The sequence below is a fragment of the Chaetodon auriga genome, chromosome 21 (assembly GCF_051107435.1).
Source record: "Chaetodon auriga isolate fChaAug3 chromosome 21, fChaAug3.hap1, whole genome shotgun sequence".
In the NCBI taxonomy this organism is placed as follows: domain Eukaryota; kingdom Metazoa; phylum Chordata; class Actinopteri; order Chaetodontiformes; family Chaetodontidae; genus Chaetodon; species Chaetodon auriga.
Genome location: NC_135094.1, coordinates 7,793,447 through 7,816,540, shown reverse-complemented (window position 1 = coordinate 7,816,540; position 23,094 = coordinate 7,793,447). Strand labels below are relative to the sequence as shown.

The 23,094-nt window shown below is 42.7% G+C and overlaps 1 protein-coding gene across 1 annotated transcript; it reads left to right on the top strand.

The window, feature by feature from the left end:
- Positions 1 to 1,310: 1,310 nt before the first annotated feature.
- htr5ab (5-hydroxytryptamine (serotonin) receptor 5A, genome duplicate b) lies at positions 1,311 to 15,066 on the top strand. Its single transcript, XM_076761032.1, has 4 exons — positions 1,311 to 1,483; positions 1,633 to 1,704; positions 4,586 to 5,366; positions 12,054 to 15,066. Exons 3-4 carry the CDS (start codon positions 4,659 to 4,661, stop codon positions 12,384 to 12,386), a joined length of 1,041 nt encoding a protein of 346 aa, XP_076617147.1. The 5' UTR covers positions 1,311 to 1,483; positions 1,633 to 1,704; positions 4,586 to 4,658; the 3' UTR covers positions 12,387 to 15,066.
- The last annotated feature ends 8,028 nt before the right edge of the window (positions 15,067 to 23,094 follow it).

Genomic DNA, 23,094 nt, shown 5'->3' with positions numbered 1-23,094 from the left:
GATTCATAGCCTCCCTTGTATCCAGAGGTGGACTCAGGCTGTCTGAGGGGAGGGGAAAGAAAAATAAAAAGGGCACCAGCTGCATGCGATGGGTCACCAGCGCACACAAAGTTCATTTATGGTGAAACATTTCCAAATCCTGGTTGCAATTTTTATTATGTGTCTCGGATTTAAAGTATAACTACTGCACCTCTAAAAGCACACAGAGAATTAGTGTTTAACCATTCAGAGGCACATAGAGACCAGCTAATTCTTTAGCATATAGGCCATCCTACAGGGCACTTCATTGCATTTTCTCCATTTTAAGGCTGCCCATCAATGCACTTCAACATATTTTCTCCACTGGAAAAGCACCCTGGAGCACACTGCAACACGTTTTCTCCATTTTAAGGGCACCCATCAATGCACTGCGTCATATTTTCTCCACTGAAACGGTAGCCTAGAGGACACTGCATGACATTTTCTCCATTTTAAGAGCACCCACTGGTGCACTGCATCATATTTTCTCCACATGAAAGGCACCATTGAGGGCACAGCATCATGTTTTCTTGCACACTGGGTCACCATAGATGTCACTTTATCTGGTTCTATCTACAACAAGGGCATCCAAGGGGACACCTTTGGTGCAATCGACCTATGAGTCTGCTGCTGGTGAACGTAGTTATCATTGCCAAGTGAGATAGTTTTGTTTACAGAATGAAAACATCTTAAAAACAGGTTCTTAATGGGTGATTGATTTCCAAAAACAGTCACTGTAAGCAGACTGTCATTGAAGGAGGCAACCAGTGCAATGATGATTTAATTAAATTAATCATCCTGGGACATTTTCTCAGGACATTTTCACGGGACAATGGAAGTGCCCCACTGGATATTCCACGTGGAGTTCAATCGGGGAAACTTGGAGTTGTGCAGGGCCACGTTCCTGCCAACAAATGAGATTTGAATGCCTTTTTTTTTTTTTTTTTTTCTTTAATACGGATTAATCACGTCCGCAGGAGGTGGAAGAAATACCAGGGGAGTTTAACGGGTGATCGCATGGAAGTGTCATCCATCATAAAGCGGCAGGATCGGTGTCTCCTCCAGCAGCCTCCGATCACTGCAGAGTAAGACTAATTAGACAGAGGGAATGTTTTCTGAGCAGCTTACAGTGTGACAGCACTGAGGCGTCCTCGTGCCTCTATAAAGAAAGCGTTTGCTCACATGAGTGCACGCAAGACAACACACGCACCCGAGTCCCCCACATGCCCACAAAACCAAGCGCTTGCCGTCTCAGCCGGACTCAGTTCCCCCTTCCGACCACTGTGTGGTTCATTCCAGCGCCTCTGTATCCTCAGCGCGAGGTGTGTTGGTGCTGTCACCAGCTCTGAGCCAGGCGGCTCCATCACTCCGCTGACAGGACCAGCAAAGTGCATTTCGATGGACCGAATGAACCCGAGCAGGGAGCTCCTCGTGCAGGACTGCTTTAAGCTCAGCTGTTAACGGGGTGAGTGTCCGGATGTGAACGAATCCTTTTCTTTTCTGTGAGAAAACCGCGTTTTTTTGTTTTTGGTTTTTGATTAGGATGTAAAAGTGAGGCTGTGTTGTTGCGATGATGTGTAACAAGTGTCTCCGTTGATCTTCATCTACTACCAGAGTCGAGTGCAGGCAGGGAACCTCATGGGACGTGAGCTCCAGAGGGAATATTCAACAGTCTTCACTTAAATGGTAAAGTTATTACTCTGCAGAGTTACACTGTTTTGAAATCTCCTCCACCACATGTGAGTGTTCGACACATTGCATTGGTTTGGAAACCATGCTTCACACGTCCGAAGTTTAATTTTTTTATTTTTAATATCAGCCAAGCCAGAGGAGGCATCCACATACCTGTCCTCCTTTCAGCTGCAAATGCCAGCCCCTGAAGCCTCAGACAAACTCTCATTGGCGAAGATTGTGCAACAAATGAGCGTCCACCCGTTTGACGAGGAAGAGCTTTTCACAAAGAGGATGCTCTTCATGATGTTGGTCTTTTTATGGCGAGGTTGTGACAGTGCGCTCAGACATTTAGATGATAGAAGATTAAGATACGTTATACCTGATTCTGCAGCTGGCAGCCTTCAATGCTTTGTTTGATTTTTGTCTTTTTAATGAGCAGGCAGCTGATTGCATAGATGGGACAAAAGAACTCATAACTTAAAAAAACAGAAGAATGAAAACCAATGTGCAAAATATGCAATTTTCTTTTGCTGAGGACATTATTTTTATGGTCTAGAAATAATTGCAGCAAAGAGAAAAACATGCAAAACAGATTAATCTAAGTTTGTGTTCACCGTCTCGGATGGCGCAGCAGTGTGGCTTTCTCGCAGAGCTCAGAGCAGGTTTTAGTTACTGATTAATTTGCTCATTTCCACATTATAATGAAATATATACAGCTTGGAAATATCATCCTGCTGCAGCTCTGTCAGGAACGTGAAAATTCTTTAACTTCACCTCTGTTCTCCGACTGGCATCGAAAAGTAAAAGCACACAGAGCTCATAGGTAATGAGATGCTAATCACCCTCTGTCCCTGTTTAATTTCTCTCAGTTAACCAAAATCCCCCCAAGGCTCTCGAGCAAATATGCCCAGAGAGCCAGCGGACACTCAAGACAGTGGCTGACCTGAAAAGACACTTTACCCACACGGCTGCCGGGAAAACACTCAGAAATATAGACTTAAATGCACTCAGGTGTTGTCCTCTGACATCTTGTCTATCAGTGCCTCTCACACATATACGTTTGCATGTGTTTTGCTGCCTTGTGTGTCTGTCTCAGAGTGAGTGACAGCCGCTCTTTGAGGGAGGGAACAGGCATGTTTGATTGCCTGTTCCCTTCATAAGGGCTGTCCAATTTCATGGCTATTAGGCTTGTTAATAGGAGTGGGGAGAAGAGAGAGCAGAGGGCCTATCGGTGTACTTGGTTGGACCCTTTGATTAGAGGGCATGGTTTGTGATGCTAAGAGACAGTGTCACATGTCACATAAATACGGCGGCTGACAGGGACATGGCTCGCACTGATGTTACCCATCAGGCCTTGTTTGTGGTCACTCTGGCACGACCCACTGAGTGTAAAGACATAAATGAATACAGCATTTCAGAAAGAACCGCACGCCTTCGTGTCCTCGGACATTTTAGGAACCTTTGTTTGATTTATTCATCAGATTAACGCTTCAGTAATACAGCCAAAAGTAATGTCATTACAGGCCATGCAACAACAAGAATATGATCCTATTGATTAAATCGTGCAATTTAAATCAAACTCAATTAGAGCCATTCATTTCAACTGAATTATATGCATTAGCTGCACTCATTATGGACACCGCCACTGCACCCAAGTCATCCAGATCCCCTCATTACAATACCACAAGAGGAAAGATGCAAAATGAGTGATTATGTTTAATATTCAAGATTAGGAGTGAAGCTGCACTTTAAAGACACTGGTGCAGTGCTGGGTCATGGGAAAAAACGGAGATGTGGATTTTTTTGAAGTGCCTGGGAGGATTGTTCGAAGCAGGTGTAGGCCGTAGGAATAGGTTAAAGGAGGAGGAGTAGTTTAACCTGAGCATTTAGAAATAAGAAATTATGGTTGATTGAAATTAACATCTTATGAGATTGTTTAATCAGGCGTATCTGAATATGTTTTCCAAAACATGAGGCACGAAATCATTGTTGCCCCCAGTGATGCTGCTAAAACGGTGAGTCAGATGCGTTATCATAGCAATGTATTCTGAACAAAAATGGATTTCTAATGATAGATATCCTTCTGTGTATTTTTCATTTTGGGTTTGAAGTCAAAACAGAAATCACTTAATAGCTGATTTACTAATGTGCTTGTAAATAAGTTCGTCTGTTCGTTCAAAGTGGATATAGAAGTTGTGAAGAGCGAACTTGACAACATCCAGACAGCAGAAGAGGTTGGTGATTTGTGATTCATTGTTTCTGCACTGCTGAACACTGAATGCTGCAGACTTTGCAATTTGCCGAGTCTCTCCTGTGAATGTATTGATAGAGCTGGCATGTCAAATCTTTTCTTTTCTGAATCTGATACAGAGACAATCCAATGTTAATACAGAGAATCTCCAACAGACTCCCCCATTGCGAGTGAAACAGACGCCACTCTCTGCAACCACTTAAAATATATAACGCCCCGATGTTTGACGGAGGGAGCTCTCTATCGGATACCAAATTCCTGAATGAGTTTACAACAAAGACTCCACTTAAAACTGTTCATTTCGCAACAGAGGCCTGACTTTGATGCAAATCAAAGGACAGCAGTGGGATGATGAAACTGAATATTTATGGTCTTTTCAGACCCAGAGATGTCCCAGAGTACTTTTGAGCCTTTTTAACAGCAGATGAAATTGCACTTGAAAGTTGTAGGCAGGTTGCTTGACAGCTGTGAGAAACTCAAGTGCTTTTTACTATTGTGAGCAAATCACTGAAGTACCTCTCTTGTGAATGACACAGTGATGTACAGTAGTGCATTTACGCAACGGTGCGAAGCCTGCAGCAGAAGCTGATATTTCTGCGTCTCTTTAGTCTAATTTGCTCCTCTTCTCTCTCCCCGCTGCAGAATGAACCAGCTGTCTGCACAAACTGTCTCTGAATCGTCTTGGCCCTTGGCTGCGGGGCCGTGAGCAGCTACCATGACGTATCCCAACACCAGCACACTGACAGCCAACTTCAGTGGACCTTTGGACGGCCACGACTCGGGGGGAAACATCTACAGGCCCTTCTCTGTTTTCAGCGTGCTCACCCTTACATTACTGGCAATGCTGGTGGTGGCCACCTTCGTGTGGAACTTGCTGGTGCTTGTGACCATCCTGAGGGTGAGGACATTCCACCGGGTGCCCCACAACCTTGTGGCTTCCATGGCCATCTCCGACGTGATGGTGGCCGCCCTGGTCATGCCGCTCAGCCTTGTCCACGAGCTGAACGGCAGGCTGTGGAAGCTGGGCCGCGTGCTGTGCCAGGTGTGGATCTCCTTCGACGTGCTCTGCTGCACAGCCAGCATCTGGAACGTGACGGCCATCGCGCTGGACCGCTACTGGTCCATCACCAGGCACCTGCAGTACACGCTCAAGACACGTAAAAAGATCTCCAATGTGATGATCGCCCTCACGTGGCTGCTGTCCTCCATCATTTCCCTGTCGCCCCTCTTTGGCTGGGGGGAGACTTACTCAGAGGGGATGAAGTGCCAGGTGAGCCAGGAGCCGTCCTACACGATCTTCTCAACCTTCGGAGCGTTTTACCTGCCTCTTTGCGTGGTGCTGTTCGTTTATTGGAAGATCTACAAGGCTGCCAAATTTCGGATTGGATCCCGCAAGACCAACACAATCACACCCATGGCTGAGGTGATTATTCATTTTCCTTTTTCAAATCAGTTTTCTCAAAATAATCCCTTTTCCTCATAATTCACAACATCATTATCCTCCCTGTAGTCAAGTTACTGGAGTGTAGATGGAATAGCTAATGCTGCTGTGGTGTTAATAAACCACATGTTCTGAGTAGAAATAAGCTGTGTCAGCCAGCAGTTTACTTGAGAGACACCTGAGGTTATGGCAAAGTTCAGCCCGCCAGAAAACTTCAACATTGAACGGCCTGAAGAGAGAGATTCACTCAGGTGCAAAGTTGGGAAACAAGATGAGGATGAAGTTAGCACACTTATTTACACAATAGGCTATGAGGCCAAAAACATTTTCAAGTCATTTACATTTGGAAGAGGCGAGAAAGAGGACGACTGCGACACAGTGCTTGCTAAATTCAATTAACTCTTCTCACCAAAGAAAAACACAACACATGAGACAGCCACTAGCAGAAGCCAGAGGAAAAGTCCTTCATCTGAGTACTCTGTCTGTGACTCAACATATCAGAGACAGACCGGTTGTCATCCATGACAAAGAGCTCTCCAGGCGACTCCAGGTCAGGTCCGGCGTTACATTTGAAACTGCAGTGCAGATGGTACAGCCAGCAGAGGATGTAGCGCAGCAGATAAGCCAGCGGGAACAACAGGCAGCATTCAGCGTGCAGGTGGTGATACACAGGCAGCTATCGAAGAGAGGTGGGAGACAGCCAGCTCAGGAGAGAACTGATGGATGGGAGAAAGCCCACTCAGGGGACTGTAGGTGCTGGTGTCGCAGGAAAAGCATAATACCTCAGGCAATCGTCCAGCATTAGAATCAGAGTGTAGCAAAATGTGTGAAAAGGGCCATAAGGAGGAAAAATGTTTCTCCAAGTCAGCAAGAGAAGTCACTGTGACCCCATTTACACCTGGTATTAAAATACAATCTATATTTGGGCATGTTATACAGATAACAGGAGAAATGCATGTCAGTGCACGGTATAAATATGACCACATCTGGAGGCGGTCTGGCTCACAGGTGTAAACACAATCCATACAACCTGCTGGCATTCATACACAACACAACAGATACAGATGTTTATTTTCATCGAACATAAAAGAGACACATGCCGAATGAACTGATTATTCAAAGGCAGGAAAACAATGATACAGAGTGATGAATAACTGTGTGTGTGACACAATCTTTAGACAAAGAAAAGAACAAGTTCATTCAATACATTTGCCAAATTTACAATAGGGGACAAAGAATTAGGACTTTGTTATAAACAGTGTTTAACAAAGTTTCTACAGTTTCTCCTGACTCACAACATGTTTTTTAAAGGAGTCTGGTACTGATTTCCTGCCACCTCAAGCTACTCATGTGCAGGTTTTGCTCTGACGGACAGAGATCTGATCTCAATGAGGATAATGAGATCGCATTTTAACACCAGGTGTAAATGGGACTTACTAGTCAGGAGACGTCTACCTCAGAGCAGAAAGGAAGGGAAACCAGGACAGTGCAGAGCAATGACAGAACAAATAAATACAGCATACACTTCAGTGAGGTTCAGAATTGATGATTGAGCTGATGGGAATGGACTTGAAAACACTCAGGGAACTTAGGCCACAGAGAAAGCTGCTTATATATAACAGACCCTAAGACAGCCAGGAGGGACACTCCATAAAGAGAGGAAGTACAGCTTTAACGTACACATAGAAAGAGGGTCTACTGTCATCAGTCTGTTAGGCAGAGAGACAGCAGTGAATGGGGCTGGTAAAGAGAGCAGAGAAGGTTAGTGCAGCTCGTAGCCAGCAGGGAACATTTAATACAGACTCAGCCAAAATCCACTGTTCAAGCTGTCAGGTCTTCACATCTCAGCCTCAGGTTTCAGGCAGATAGCATCGTATGAAGTGAGTAGCATCCTCACAACATTTATCACGTCTTTAGGAAAGGCTGTTTCAAGCATTTGCACTGGGCATGACGAGCATATACGTACCGACTTGTCAACTGCAGCAGGTCCCCCGTATGATCTCCTGAAAGCAAAACATGAACATGAGGTCACTTCAACCATTTTGGCTCACTATGACCCACAGAGGCAGCAGGCAAGCAGTTAAAGGATAGCAGGCTTTATTCTAAAGATGCACTTATAACTAGAAGCCAGTTGCATGTTGTTGCAGGAGACTGACAGATGCAGAAAGCCAGGTATGTGCAAATTGAGAATGTATAGCAGGAGTATTGAAAAACACTGGTCATTGCTGATGCATTGTCACCCAGACCATTAAAGGACAGAGACAACACCACCGAGACAGACGTTGCTTGCATGTAAAAGCCGTCACTCACAGTTAGCTAATGCCACAGCACAACCTGGACATGATTAAAGTCCAGTATGCAGAGGGACGAGCAACTGTAGAGGGTGCTGGATGAACAAGTGAGTGGCATCACACCCAGTGCAGAAGACTCACTCTAGGCTGTTGTATTGTAATTCCACAGTCAATGAGACAGAAAATATCAGAGCACATGCGTGACAGCCATCAACAGAACGAGCAAAGGAAACAGTTTGGTGGCCTGAAATATCTGCTGATGTGAAATACATAGTGAAAAGCTGCCACTTCTGCCAGGAAAACAAGCGTGCACAGCACAAAGAGCCATTACAACCTCCACCTCTGCCTGAACCACCCTGGCAACAGATACCGCAGACATACGGGAGCACACAGGCGAGCTCTACATTGTGATAGAATGTTTACTCACGTTGCTTGGAAATTTGCACCTGCCTTCACCACGAGGTCGTTAAATTGCTGAAATACTCTCTTGCAAGATTTGCCATTCCCAACCAGATAATTAGCGATAACGATCCACGGTACACAAATGAGACCTGGAAAGACTTTTTCAGACAGCACGACATTGTGCGTGTCACGTCCAGTCCTCCCACCTCCTCAGCGCAGGAAGTGGACATGCTAAACGTGCTGTTCGACCAGCACATGTCCTCAACAAGGTGACCCGCTGTTAGCATCAATGGGCCCAGCGGAAGTGCTCATGGCATGAAGGTGTTTAAGTAGGATAAGGACGAGGCTTGGAAAGGACCAGCATCCATCACCCAGAGCTGCAGATGGGAACACAGAGAATATGAAATCAAGCTCAGAGCCAGTAGGAACTGAAACACAATATGGACTGACAGCAACAAGGTCTGGTAGAGCTTGTAAATGGGAATTTATTATTGAATACTATGCAACATCCAGCGAAGGAGGTAAATTCTCATACACTTTGTCCCGAATTGAAGGAAGAGAGGAGAGAAATCAGGAGTGTTATTGTTTATTTAGACAGAACAGAGTTAAGCTTTGCAAAATATGAAACCTAACCAAGGTGAAATATCGTAAATCAAGGTAATAGATGCTCCGACAGGATGTATTGTCTTACCAGGGAGTTTTTATGTCAGAGCATGTCACTCGTTTCATGCTTTTTTTCCTTAATTAGCATGTTAAGATGTTGTATCTTATCACAGAGATTAGTGGTTCAGAGTAACTTAATGCTTGAACCTTGATTTTCCAGAATTATAAGTACAAAACTGCTTTGAATCTAGACAAGTGTGCTTGTTTATAGTCTGGCAACGCTACTTTTAAGATTAACTGTGGGCTCTTTGAGACTCTACATAAGTTATATTTTCCCAATTTTATAGCTTTTTCTTGTTTTTTAGAGGTTTTTTTTTTTTTTTTTTTTGCACTGTTGATGAGTAGACTGTCAGTTTCAGACATGTTTATGATACATCCAGGTATCAGTGCAAAGATAATCCAGAAACAGCTGGTCATTACTCTGAAGTAAAAGAATTCTTATAGTCTGTGTGGAACTGTGTGACCTAGATGGGGAGGGGGAGATGTCAGGGAATTGAGTCATACATGTAGTGTCCTTGAAATCAACCGCAGAGGAAGAATAAGAGGCGATGCTGTGACGAGCTGTATGTGAGGCAGGAAGGTTATTGACAGGAGGTTGTGGAATTAATAAAGCACATGTTCTGAGCACGGATAACCGATGTCAGCCAGCGGTTTATTTGACACCCCTCCTGTATCATGTGATGAAAACGTCCCCTCCTGCAACTGGCTGTTGCCCCCGGCCCACAAATACGGGTTGCTGTGCAATTATTTATTATTTTCCCTGACGAGCTATTCAGCAGTAATCAGGGAAACAGAAGTATCCGATGTATGAGCATATGGACAAATAATTGAAGCAATCCTGCTCATCACCGCCAGCTTGTTAATGTGCGTCGGCAGAAGGTAGAAGGCTATAAATACCACCTCCAGCATCTTTAATGGGCCACTGCACCTTCCTGGCTGTGACGTTTCTCTAATCAGCAGACACAAAGGTCTAGATCTATTCCGCAAGCATTAGCAAACATTTAATCAGGCAAATTTTCCCTGTGAAAATTGAGCCGGCACCCACTTTTCACCTGCCCTTATGGTGGGAAATTCAATTTTAACCGCCCCCCCCCCCCCCAAAAAAAACAACAACACTGCAGTGATACAGATTATGCCCTTTTAGACGTCTTAGAGCAGACACCTTTTTCTTTCACCTACGAAAGTCTATTTATGAAAATCACTCAGCATGTGAACATTCGGAGAAATTGTCCACAGAAAGGAGGAATGTTTGACAGAAAATACACAGCGAAGGCGTTTTTCTTTTCATTTATATTGTGCATTTTGCTATTTAACCCCAAATCCTCAAGGTACCCCTTACCTGTGCAAGGAAGACATCAGTTGGCACTGAATTAGGACCTCATGGTCAAGAAGGACCAATCGTTGAATGAATTAGCCTCGTCTTTTCTTGCTTTTTGATAGACTGGCTTTTATGTTGTAGCTATAGTAATTAAACAGAATATGCTTTATTAGTAATTCTGCTTTCCACAGACAAACTCGCAGATTATGGTTGTATTCTACGTGTCTCTTTACCCAGCCAAAGTTTATTCTCATCATTTCCCATCTTACATCACAGAGTGAAGGCACAGTGCCCTGCAAAGAGTCTTGCATGGAGATGCGATGTCAGCAATGGCATCAACATCCAAGATAATAAACCTCCTGCACTCATCCATCAACAACACCCACTCAGAGACATTAAGACTACACACATTGACATGCCACCAGAAATAGACTGTATTGATTAATGAGGTGCACAGATTCTTGGACTGCATGCACAAATAGCTCAACACAACAGTGCCAAAAGCCATAAAATGTGCATTTTCATAAAATGCTTAACATCACTGCAAATGTGAAAAATGAGTGATGCTGAAACACTGATAAATTAACTTCTATCTCCTCATTTTAGATTCCATCCATTCCAAACATTCTATCTTCCTGACTGAATTACCTGACCTTCAGCACATAAGTACTCTTGTCTGTCTTTCTGGAACACTTATACCCTTATAACATATGAGAGCAGGTGAAAAATTCTTAACAGGACAAAAAACCATCCATATCTGCAGATGGGAGACTGTTCTCATCAGAGGAAAGACAGCATCAGTCACAAAGTATGTGACATTGTACACTCGATCTCACTGGAGAATGTGGTTCACGCCACCTCTGCTCGCTGTCAGTGTTAAATTTGAGCCTTGAGATGATTAGCTTAGCATAAAGAGCGGAAGCAAAGAGGACACAGCTACTCTGTCTCTGTCAAAGCTAAAAAAAAAAAATCACACTGCAGCGTGCCTACGGCTTAAACAAATGGAATATAACCTGCTAACTAGTAAAGTTTATTAGTTTTGGACAGAGCCAAGCAGTTTTATGCTACAGAAGGCTAAGCAGCTAACTTGCTTTAGCTTCATGTACAGGCATGAGAGTAGCAGGGAAGCTAGATTTTGTTTTGAAGTGAGCCTTTTAAAATGAGTCTCACAATTTGGAAGCACATCATCACCTCATCACTGGTCCGCTGTATGAAGGAGGATCTGTGGTTAAGTGCACATTTCAGCTTCTGCACCATCTAGCATCTAATGTTGAAGCATCTAAAACCATCCACTGAATATGTGGGCTCCTTCCCAACAGCCCTATGCTTTTAACCTCTGGCCTCTGCGGCAAATGGATTTGCTTCATCCATCTTATCAGTTATTGGTCCCTCTGACCCGTATTGATTCAACTAAATTTACCTCAGAGCGACTGAGTTTCTCCATCCGTGTGCAGGTTCTGGTTTAAACCGAATACAGCGGTTTAGAGTGTTACTTCTGGCGCATTAAGAGGGATGGCTGGTCTCTGTGAAAGCTGTTCGGCTGCAGAATGACCTGGGCGACCTCACCTGATAAACTAAAAATGAAGACAGCCTTGAGCTGTGTCAGGCAACAAAGTAAGAGAGGAGAAAGGCAGCAGATTAATGCTGACATTTTCCTTTTCCTCTCCCCAGCTCTGCAGTGTGTTTGTTAAATGGCACAATATGGGCTGCAGGAAAATGCAGATTAAGACACAGCTCTGGCTTTATGCTCTGTGTCGCGTGTGTGTGTGAATAAGCTTCAGCTTGTTGATCCACCTGTTGATTCACACTCCTGTTCAGCAGCCTGTAATCCATCTTTTGTGGAGCAGCCACAGCATTTTCACTTCAGCAATTGCTTTCCTTTGGCCTATTTTGTTAGTCACATTCCTTTTCTTATTCTAATGCTAACCAGCTGTGTCTGTTTATTTAATGAATAAATGGAGTAACTAATAGACTGTCTGATCGGCCACCTTGCAGGTAAAGGAGGAAACACAGCAGCCCCAGATGGTGTTTACTGTGCGCCACGCCACCGTGACCTTCCAGACAGACGGGGACACATGGCGTGAGCAGAAGGAGAAAAAGGCGGCGCTGATGGTAGGCATTTTGATTGGCGTGTTTGTACTTTGCTGGATTCCCTTCTTCATCACCGAGCTCATTGTCCCGCTGTGCTCCTGCGACATCCCGCCCATCTGGAAGAGCATCTTCCTGTGGCTGGGATACTCCAACTCCTTCTTTAATCCGCTCATATACACCGCCTTTAATAAGAACTACAACAACGCCCTGAGGAACCTCTTCTCCCGGCAGCGCTGAGCCACTCTGCACCATCAGCAGGCACACTACACCAGCATGCACTCCGCAGTGTTACTCCTCCAGACAGGAAGGGACTAACCTCTCTGTATCCGTCACTCCGTCATCCTTCAGATGGATGATAACCAGAAACTACGTCTGGAAAACTGTCTTTAAAAATGTGTCATTTTTATTTATGTTTTGTTTTGTTTATTGCCATGCTGAGGTAACCTCATAGCTTGACGGAGACGGGTGTCTGCGCTACAGAATCTACAAAGAGAGGAATAAATTGGTTGTGTTGTGGCAGCAGCAGATACAGAGTTGTCTACATGTTGGTTTCTCTCTGCCATTTCAGGCTTATTAGGGAGAAAGGCATGTTAACTCCCTCATAAACAGTTTCATCATCATATGTGAGACTGCTGGGAATAATTTCAAAGTAGAGCTGGAAGAAAAGTCTTTTAGAACTGAACAAAAAGAACCACATAAATAATAAACCAAGAACAAACTGTGCATTCGTTATGAAGCTAGTCAACAAAATGCTCATCGCTGTAGACGTCAAGCTAAAAAAATAATGAAACTATAGAAAAGAAGGACTGCAGGACCTGAAGGTCCTCCAGTGAAGCAATAAAGTGAGCAACCTCCACCTTATAGTAACCTCCACATGGACTCCCTGGAGTTTATTGATGCATACATAATTATATATAAATGTACAATCTCTCCTCTAATGCTGGTCAGCTATACACCACTTATTCATGCTCATACACCCACACACTCCCACGCCTCTTCATGAAAGCAGGAAAATATCAGAACACGTTATCATTTCCATCGTCATTCAAAAGACATGTTGTTGTTTTTGCTGATAAACTGCAGCCACGGACGATAACATCTCACAGCAGATACATAAAGCACCCATGGCACACAGGAGACATGTGGACGAAGCATTTTCCTGATTCTGCAGTGGGAGAAGTCAGTAGGAATGAAACTGGAAAATAAAAAATAGGGCGCTTCAGTGAGACATGTTTTAAAGTATGAATTGTGGCCATATACTACAGGCTTTATGGAAGTAAGAGAAGCTAATATTAACCGATACAAATGTCACTAATGAGTGCAGCACACAAAACTTATGTGTCAGTCTGTTTAATGTTTTTCAATTGTGGGTCTTGATCGGTTTTTTATACAGCTTCCGTGTTTCCTGCACAAATTTGCCACTTTCTACTGAAAGTAGACTCAGTTAGTGAACCTTCATATCGTTGTGTAATCTGCTGTCACGCGAGGAACTGAGCATGAGAAAGTGATCCTCAGCAAATACTTGTGCTATATGTAAGCGACATCGAAGTTTTCCTGCACAAAATCTCATTAAATATAACGTTATTTTAGATGTAAGAAGATTAAATGCATTTGTTCAAAGTATCTAACGTCAAAGTTCACTGAAAGCCACGTACCTCTACATTTGGTGATGTTGAATTCTTTAGGTAACCTGAAGGATTACGTGTTAAACTTAACTCACGGCCACGCTTGCTCTGAGACTGTGAGCTGAATGCTAACTTGAGTTTGTGGTGTTATATGTAAAGTCAGGGGACTGCCGACGTTATAAGGATTCATCAGCAGCTCCAGAAACATCACACTAAATGTTTTGGCAAACTGTCCAATCGGTCTTGAGATAGTTCAGTCTGGAATAAAGCTGACCAATCAGCTGACATCACCAGAGAGCCGCCATGTTAGCATGACTAAAAAACATGCTGGATTATACGAAAATAATGCTGAAAAAGTGTATTTTAGCTCATGAAAAGTTGATGTTTGAGAGAGAAATAGTTTTCATTGGACAGCAGGGCTATGTGGCTTAAATACTGTAAAGAATACTTAAAAAAACAAAGAATCATGATTTTTCTACACAAATTTTTGTACACAAAGTTACACAGCGATCTGTATGACAACTGTAATGTTAAGTGTGGATTTTCCAATTCAGGCTTAATCAATAAGTCTGTGTAATGTCTCCACCTGACCTCAGCCTTTTACATTTATTTTTACTTTTATGCTATATTTTGATGTACGTATGTTTAAAAAAACACTTAAAATGAGATTGTTTATGAGAAAAAATACGATTTAAAATTTGCCATGTGTATAAGAGATAGCATCAACAGTAAAAGAAAAAAAAGATAAATCATTTAGGTATAATACTTTATCAAGTTAAATGAGTAATATATCACAATGAAGAATCATAAATACATGTGAAAAGAGAATTATCCCACTAACTGTACTTGTGGTTCCAGTGCGAAGAATATTCTGTGGTAAAAAATGAAATGCATGGAATATCGACAGCAGCAGATGGGCTAAAATAAACGACAGTACTGGTGAAACTGGTCTGTTCTTTCTTCGCACGTCCTTCATGTATTAATTGCATGACTTGTTGGTCGACTTGAGCCAGTGGTGTACTGCAGGGTTCAGTCACTGAAATGACCAAACTGCACGGTGATGGCTGATTATTCGCCCTTTGCAGCTCTTAGCTCTCGTTCTGTGTGACGACCCTGCTCAGGAAATGCAGAGTGCTGCAGATATGTGTCTACCATCCATCCCTGTTGCCATTTTTGATGTTTTTAATGTTTAGAGGCACGTGTTGGAAATTCATACTTGTATTCACAACTAGAAAATAGTGGAATTATGAATGGTGTATGTGTCAGTGTTTTTTCAGTGTGTGCATGATTCCTTCCACAGAAGCCTTGGATGATAAAACTGACAATAAACGAGCTGTTAATTTGTGATACACAGCGTGCTTGGCACTTTGACAAGAAGCTTATGAAAGTAACAGCTACACAGGTTGAGCCACGAGGCACACTGCTAGCTATTTGCTAACAGTTGGCTACACACACACACACACACACACACACACACACACACACACATCTGCATAGCCTAATACAAAGAGAACAGGGAAAAGCAAGCATGACGGGGAGAAAGAAGTCAGTGTTTTAGTTTCAATTTTTATGAGGATCATTACCCACAACTGGAGGTCAGCTTCTGAACAAGGATTGGTGTGTTTTCTCTCTCGCTACACGAGACTGCCAGCAAGCACATTTCGGAGCCAGGAGTGAGCCTGCTGCTGTTCAAAGGAGCACGTCCATCCATGTTTTCGGGGAAGACAGCATGCATGAAAATGTGGCTTAGCTAAACTGACTTAGGATTAGAACCAAATGCCCCTGGCAAGGCAAACCTGTGCTTTAGCTCCCGGGTTTTATAGAAAAAGATGCAACAAGCAGCCTCACACGTGTACTATACATTGATAGGATGTTCTCTGTCGCCACATGAGTAAAGGGGGGAAAAAAAACAAATGGAATATGTGGCCAAATGCAGTGAGGATTACTTTTTTAATACATTAATACTGTAAACAGTACCTGCTGTATGCATATGTGCTATCTTTCTGCACCTGCATGTAATATGTAATACCCCAGCCAGTCTATGTAAACAGAGAGATTCCTAGTATGCCAACACAAGCCACCAGTAACAATAAAGCAGGTTTTATGCAACGGGTGAAGTTCATGTGGTGGAGACTTGTCGTGTAGATTGACCAGACAGGCCCAGATTCCCTTCACTGCCTCTTCTCTCTTATCTCCACAACAAAGTGGGCTCAGTCTCTGACTGTCTGAGGCCACGTCGACTGTGTGACTCTGTTGTTGTTCCACTTGTTATTCTGCGACAGCTCAGTTTTTATCCAAATAGAAACTGCACAGCAGGACTGTGGAGGAGAGGATCCTGGCGAGTATGTATATGTGATCTGAATGAGCGCAGAACTCTCACTTTCTCACCCTCTGCCCAGCTCCTTGCTTGCTTTTAATTCAGGTTCTGGGGGCAAAACAGAGGTGATTGTGGGAGAACAGAAAATTGGAAATTCTAAAATACTCCAGAGGAGATACAAGCTGATAAACCTTTCTTTGCCTCGGGACAGAACTGGGATGGACAGTGCTTACTGGATTTTTAATGATTCGTCTTTCATATTTTAATACATGAGGTCAGCTGATGTGCTGGGTTGAAGTTGTAGGTTAACACAGAAAAGAAATGTACTAAGGGATGTTTTCTGCCACCAATTTAGCTTTTCTCTGAAAACTGCTATATAAGCTATCCAAAACTGTACTCAAAACATTACACCGACAGACATGAATGATTGTGAATTTGCAGATTTTGACTGTGGAAAAAACAAATAAAACATGACAATGCACAAAAGAAGAGGTAACACTAAGGTTACACTGTCACAGCATAGCTTTGAGCTAAGTGCTAACATCAGCACGTTAACATGCTCAAAATGACAATGCTAACGTGGATGTTTAGCATAATGTTCTCCATGTTCACCGTCTTAGTTTAGCATGTTAGCATGCAAACACTTGCTAATTAGCACTAAACACAAAGCACAGCTGAGGCTGATGTAAATATCATAGTTTTGTATGTATTTTGTTGTTATAAGTCGTCCTGAGACGTCTGCACCAGATTCAAAGCAATTCACGCAATAGTTGTCAAGTCATTTTTGTGGTGTCTCTAGAGGGAAAGTCAGCAGATCACCAAAGCCATTATGATAATTCATCTGGGAACCATAAATTTCTGTAGAACATTTCATGGTAATCCATCCAATAGCTGTTGAAATATTATGATCTGAGCCAGGTTCAAATCTTTTCTCAATGCGCCTGTGAAGAGGGATTATATTCATGAAAGCACAAATAACAAGAACAATTCAACCATCACAAACAAACAGTATTTCCTCCCATGTTTTCCAGAGATGTAAAAGAGAGCGAAGCAAGAATAAACTGCACCTATAATTTAAACAGCTGTTCAGTCCATAATAAAACTCTTCATGACTCCAGGTCTCAAGCATGCGGCATGTGAGTATAACAAACTACTTTAATAAACTTTCTTTGTGGCCTCAACAGAAAAAACAAGACAGAGTTTTAAACCTGAGGCTATCATCTAAATTCTTCAGGACTGCTAAACGTCATCAGTCTTTTCATGGAGTTTGTAAGTAATGTCATCCACTCGCTCTGAACACTGATCCATGTTCTCCCATTTTTTGCGCTTCCTCTGTCTTCTGACCCCGGCGCCATCATTCACTATAATAACTCACTCTCCTAGGCCATGAATAGTTAATACAATGTATGTGGGAAGCATCTCAAACAGATTCAGCAGACGCCACGGTGCTACAGTCCCACTGATGCATTAAGATAAGCCTATGACATTTTAAATGGAAGCACTCCTGAGTACCTCTATCAGCTTATAAAGCTTTTTTAAAGAGTAATGCATCCTCTTTGTGATAACATGATGCAGCATGTGTCTGCACGGTTTCTTTTAAAATATCCTCTCCGTGCATCCTAACAACAAAAATGTATTTTTATTAGGTTGTGGTGGAGTGGGAAAAAAAAACGAACAGTGTCATCTTTATGTTGTCTGGCTGTTTGCATTTCAGTTTTACAGCCCAGTGAACTCAGTAAAACCAATGCAGATATGAAGAGAGAGCAGAGAGACCATCGAGAGCAGTTTAAAAAAACACACGTTGTACACACAGATGAATCTAAAAGGGCTGGTTCCTGGTGAGATCAGGCAGGTGGTGTTGTAATTTCCAGATTGCAGGAAATCACAAGCAAACTAATTCAGGAGGTGATTGCTCAGGGTGGGTAAATGGTAAGCCGTGGGAAGTCTCACCATGTGGTCAGACAGGCACGTGTGCACACAAACACAGATAAGACCCAGAGTCGTACAGAAACACAAAGACAAAGAGGTTACAGTATTGATGTTCAGTCATTCTGCTGCCGGGGAGTCAGAGCAGAAGCAGGTGATTCCCCTGCTCCTCAACGTTTCCTTCAGTACTGTAAAGATAAACCAGCGCAGCCTCGTGCTCTGTTGCTATGGCACCAAGACAGTGAAGGAAAGCTCTGTACATGTCTGTGAAGATTCAGACACCCGGGATGTATAGGATGTCTACAAGTGTTAAGTTAAAGAAACCAAGTGCGGATCTGATTTGCTCTTCCTCCAAGAGTCCTGAGACAAATTCAACAAGTCTGCTCACCTTTACCTCAACACTCATCATTCTCAGGAATCAGCGAAGAGAAAGGCTGTGACACACTCCCTGTTTAAAACTGGTTGCATGACCAGACCTGTGCTCACCTCAACACTCACGAACAGGTGCCTTGTGCAGTCTGCTCAGGTTTGCAATGCTTGGCACCGTTTGCATACGAGACGTCCAGCGAAGTTCACAGAAACCGCAACGTTACGCCTGAGTGGCAGGACAACTCTTGGCAGGCGAGCGAGCCGGAGGGGAGAATCGAGAAGGGGCTGATGTCATTTTTGGCAGAGCTGCGTGGTACTTTGGTAAGGAACAGCTTGTATGCATTGTCATCCTTTCTGTTCATTTTTTCGGCTGATTTAGTCCCCGCTAATGCCGTCCGCTTCAGTCAGGCCGGAAGATGTTTGCACGCACCACTTTGATGTCTCAGGATGTGCACGCCGGCACCTCTTTATCATTGCTCACATTATACACCGCCAGTGCGAGAGCCTCTGGTTTGAATTCCCTTGAAGACACATTACAATATGAATGAGATCTATTGCACGGGAACAAATGTGTTTGATTACCCTGCCTGATGATCAGAAAGACAATGAAAACAGCGTGACCATGTGGCTCTCTTGTGCCTGCAGGATTTTATAGTAACCCCCCCTGCCGGTTGTGTTCCCTAACAAAGATTTAGGGCTGCCTCAGAACCCACGTTGACCCAGCCCCTGCAACTGGAACAAGAGCCTGCATTACAGCTCATGGTAGCACCACAACAAGTCTCAGGGGGAAAACTGCCTTTGATTTGCATTCCATTGTTGTAGTGCATTCATATTCAGGAGATGCTTGTGGTACACTGGCAGACGCTAAACCAACTACATGGCCCTAAACACCCCATTACTTCATTTCAGACAGTGAAAACACGACTGTTTTGGTGTTTTCCCAAGATGAGCATTGTTGGAAAACTGCAACATTTTGTCTAGCTTGTTGCCATGGTATTTTGTTGAATCTGCTCAGGCTTAACTTGTTCCTTTTCTATTATGCAAGCTGCATTAACATCAGCAAATCCTCGTTTTAGATCAAATCTAAATATGATGCCTTGCTCATCAAACTTCTAGCTTTGGTGTGTTTCTCTCAATTAGATAAAGGACAGTTTTATTTCCATTTGATCCATCAGGCGCATCGGTATCCGCACCAGAGCTGAAAGTATCAACAAGATGCAAAAACATCTCTATGTGTCACCGTAGCATTTTCATTAGGGTCTTTGACAAATTGTGCGTTGCTGAAATGCCTGCAGTGGTAACCTTTATTGGCCAGCTGATTGCCTGTTAGTTTCCACTTCTGCCGTAGCCGTTTTTGAGAGGTTCAAACTGCAGGAGGAAATGTTGAATTAGCATATAAGTGCTGTGTGGTAAGACGCACATAACAAATAACAACTGTGAAATCTCAGCTGCTGCAGATAAGTGACAGCTCAGTAAATACTCCAAAACAATCTTCATAAATCAAGCCCAAAAATCTCATTACAGTGCACGTGCATCATATTCATTGATCATCTAACCACAACAAACATGACTGAGATACATAAACAACATCTTCTTTTGATAGTGGAAAAGTGCATGACAGTTTCTTGGTAATATTTAACTGCTGGCAAACTACAAGGCACTTTGTATTTATTGCTACATTGTCTACCCCTACCTTGGCTTTTTATAGACACAGTTGGTCCACGCCAACTCCACTCCACACAGCCCACTTCTCACTTAAAATGTCCTCTTGGGCTGCAGCACTTAGCAACATGTTCTCTCTGCCAGCCCAGGAAGACTTGATACCACCTAAATCATAGAAGAGATGAGCGATGAACCCAAAATCAGCTGCGAATTCTCCTCAGGACACATTAAGTCAACGCACTGTTCAGTTACAGCACTGTATTATAAACGGAGAACATTACTCCTTAAAAGGTTTGATCATTTTTACACCCAGAGGGCCTTAAATATGAATAATTTGGAGTAAAAAGTGGAATTAAAAGTGAGATAACATAAGAGGAAATGAATGAGAACGAATGACTCCCTAATGAACCATAATCAAGAAAAGAGTATTATCATGATATAGTTAGGACATTATCTCTGGTTGGGCGATCACCATCCACATAGCTTTCTGTATTCACTCATACATGAGTATATTGTTTTAGCTGCTTCCAAACACAGCCCGCAGTGTTCATTCGATTATTGATTAATCAATTAGGCAGATTGCAGTGTGCTGAGTGGGCAGATTCAAGAGGAGTGAGCTGTCCCATTAGCTAAAGCCTGTTAACTCTGATCATGGGAATAAGTGTTGTGTGGGCGAGTATAGCTACGATCAGTGTGAATAGTATCAAAATAAGCGAAGAGGAAAATGTACAGTTAAGCATCTAATGTGTTGGAAAATAAACATCTATGATAGAAAATGTCACCAACATCAACATATTGATGCAGTGAATTATTTTACCAAATTACTTACAGCTGTAAATTAGCTAACAGTCATCTATCTTACTGTTCCCACGCCTGTCAAGCTTTGCATTTTTGCATAACAAATATACAGCCTTGCAGTAATTTAATAAAGCAACATCTCCTCAGTTTCACATAAAAGCAGGCTTCCCATTTCGAGTCCGTAACTTCACTTTATCTGATGAAATATCAGCTGTAGCTAGCTAATTAAGCTAACATTAGCGCATTAGTTTCCAGCTTGCTTGTTTTAAATCAAGAATCTTTGTTAAAGTCTCTTAAAAATCTGTGACACCTACAGATTATATATAGATTATATATTAAATAGCTGATATTTCTTAGTTCAAGTATGTGAATGTGATAAGGAAAACTGTGGTATCACACTGCTAAGCAGCTTAGCTTAGCCTACATACGTGACTATTTTTCAACCATATGTTTTCGCTTTTAATGTTACAAGAAAAGAGGCTATTCAGATGAGAACTTGCTGTGTTTGGCAAACGTATGAATATCAGGTGGCGTTAGCGGGCGTAAACTTCCCTAACAGAGCCGCTAACGTTTAAACTAAACTCTGACAGCATCCAGGACAGACTTCCACAAAATGCTCGTCATGAACAGGGCTTTATGTAACCCCATAAGCTAATGTAGTTAGTAAACAATGTGCACCCTGGCCTTGGCACGTGCTCACAGCTAAAGGTAGTAAGCTAGTAAGCTCGTCGTAGCACAGACATGCTAACGATAGCAGTTTAGCTGTTAAATCCATCCCTTACACATTTTGCTTTGTTAGAAATCCAGAGTTTGACAGGCATGTTAGTTACGGTTCCTAAGGTATGATTGGACAATAGTTGCTCAAGGGAGGTGTTTAGCAAACGGCTAATAATAAAACATACAATTAAAAAAGAATTGCAAATACTAACAAAATGCTTGATCACAATGAATGCAAACATCATAGAAGCCACCATTTAATTGCTTAACTAAAATTGAATTGACTGACTGTGTTGGCCATTTTTGTGTGTGTGTTTGTGTTTGTTTCAGTATCCAGGTGTGTGTACATGCATGTGAGTCATTTGTCATCATCAAGGCAGGAAGGAGCTGCCAGACGGAGGCCAATCAAACCTTCATCACAGCCCTCTGATTCACAGGAAATGTATGCACAAGGCACCAGAGCATAGACGAGCACATGATAATGTTGAGGTCAGAGTGATCATTGTCGGCCTGTGCTCGCATTGACAACAGTGTGTGATACCAGTGTAATGACTCCAGGGAGATATATGCTAAACCTCCTGGCATGCATTATTGCTTTAGCACAGTATCAGCCTCTGGTACCTTTGAATATAATTTGAGTATAAGATAAACCTCACTGATGAACTAGACACTCATACTCTCTCACAAATGTATTGCCATGACTCTTCAAATATTCATCTCTCATGCATAATGCTAAATGGATAGAAATAATTAGGACGCTGTCTTGACCATTACAAGCCTAATTACCATTAATGCTCATACAAATCCTTTTTTCCTGCCATGCATTTATGTTTCTGAGCCCTGTTTGACGGCATTGTCCACTGACAGTGTTCACAGTGGTAAAAATAATCCACATCCTCCTTTTTCTTCCCCCATTAATAAGCTTGTCAGCGTGTCGAACATTTCAGAGGAATTCCCAGAGATGTCCACACCTTATATGTGTTGGTGACAATGCAGCTATCCTCATGACAGCATCAACATAAAGGCAAGAATCCTGAAACGCTCCTTCCCCCAACACGCTATCGCACACCTTCCACTGGGAAACATTTCACCTCGCTGACCGATCGCTGTTAATCTGTCATTGCAAAAGTGTAGCTTTCTCAGGCGTTGTGCGTCTGCCAATCCCTCAGCTACTCCCCGAAAAGTTCAAAAAAGTACAACATGATGTGCTGCGTGACTAAAAAACCCCAGCTGTGTGGCTTAATTGAGATTCACGATGTAATTTAGAGCACCGTATGTGGATTCATGTGTGTGTCTCCAGAGTCTGCGGCATTATCAGTCACGGTCATCTGTTTGTGTCTGTGCCTGTGTAATTGTAAGACTCATCATTATGTATCAGTATTGATTTAGAGCCTTAAACAGATCCATATTTCTTTAATGTGGCAGGACAAATTTAATTCTCCGCTGAGCGCCGTGGGATGTTAAAAACGAAGAGAGCAGGTGATATCAGCTCAAGAAAAGCAGTTTTTTGTTTGATGAATTGACGCAGTTT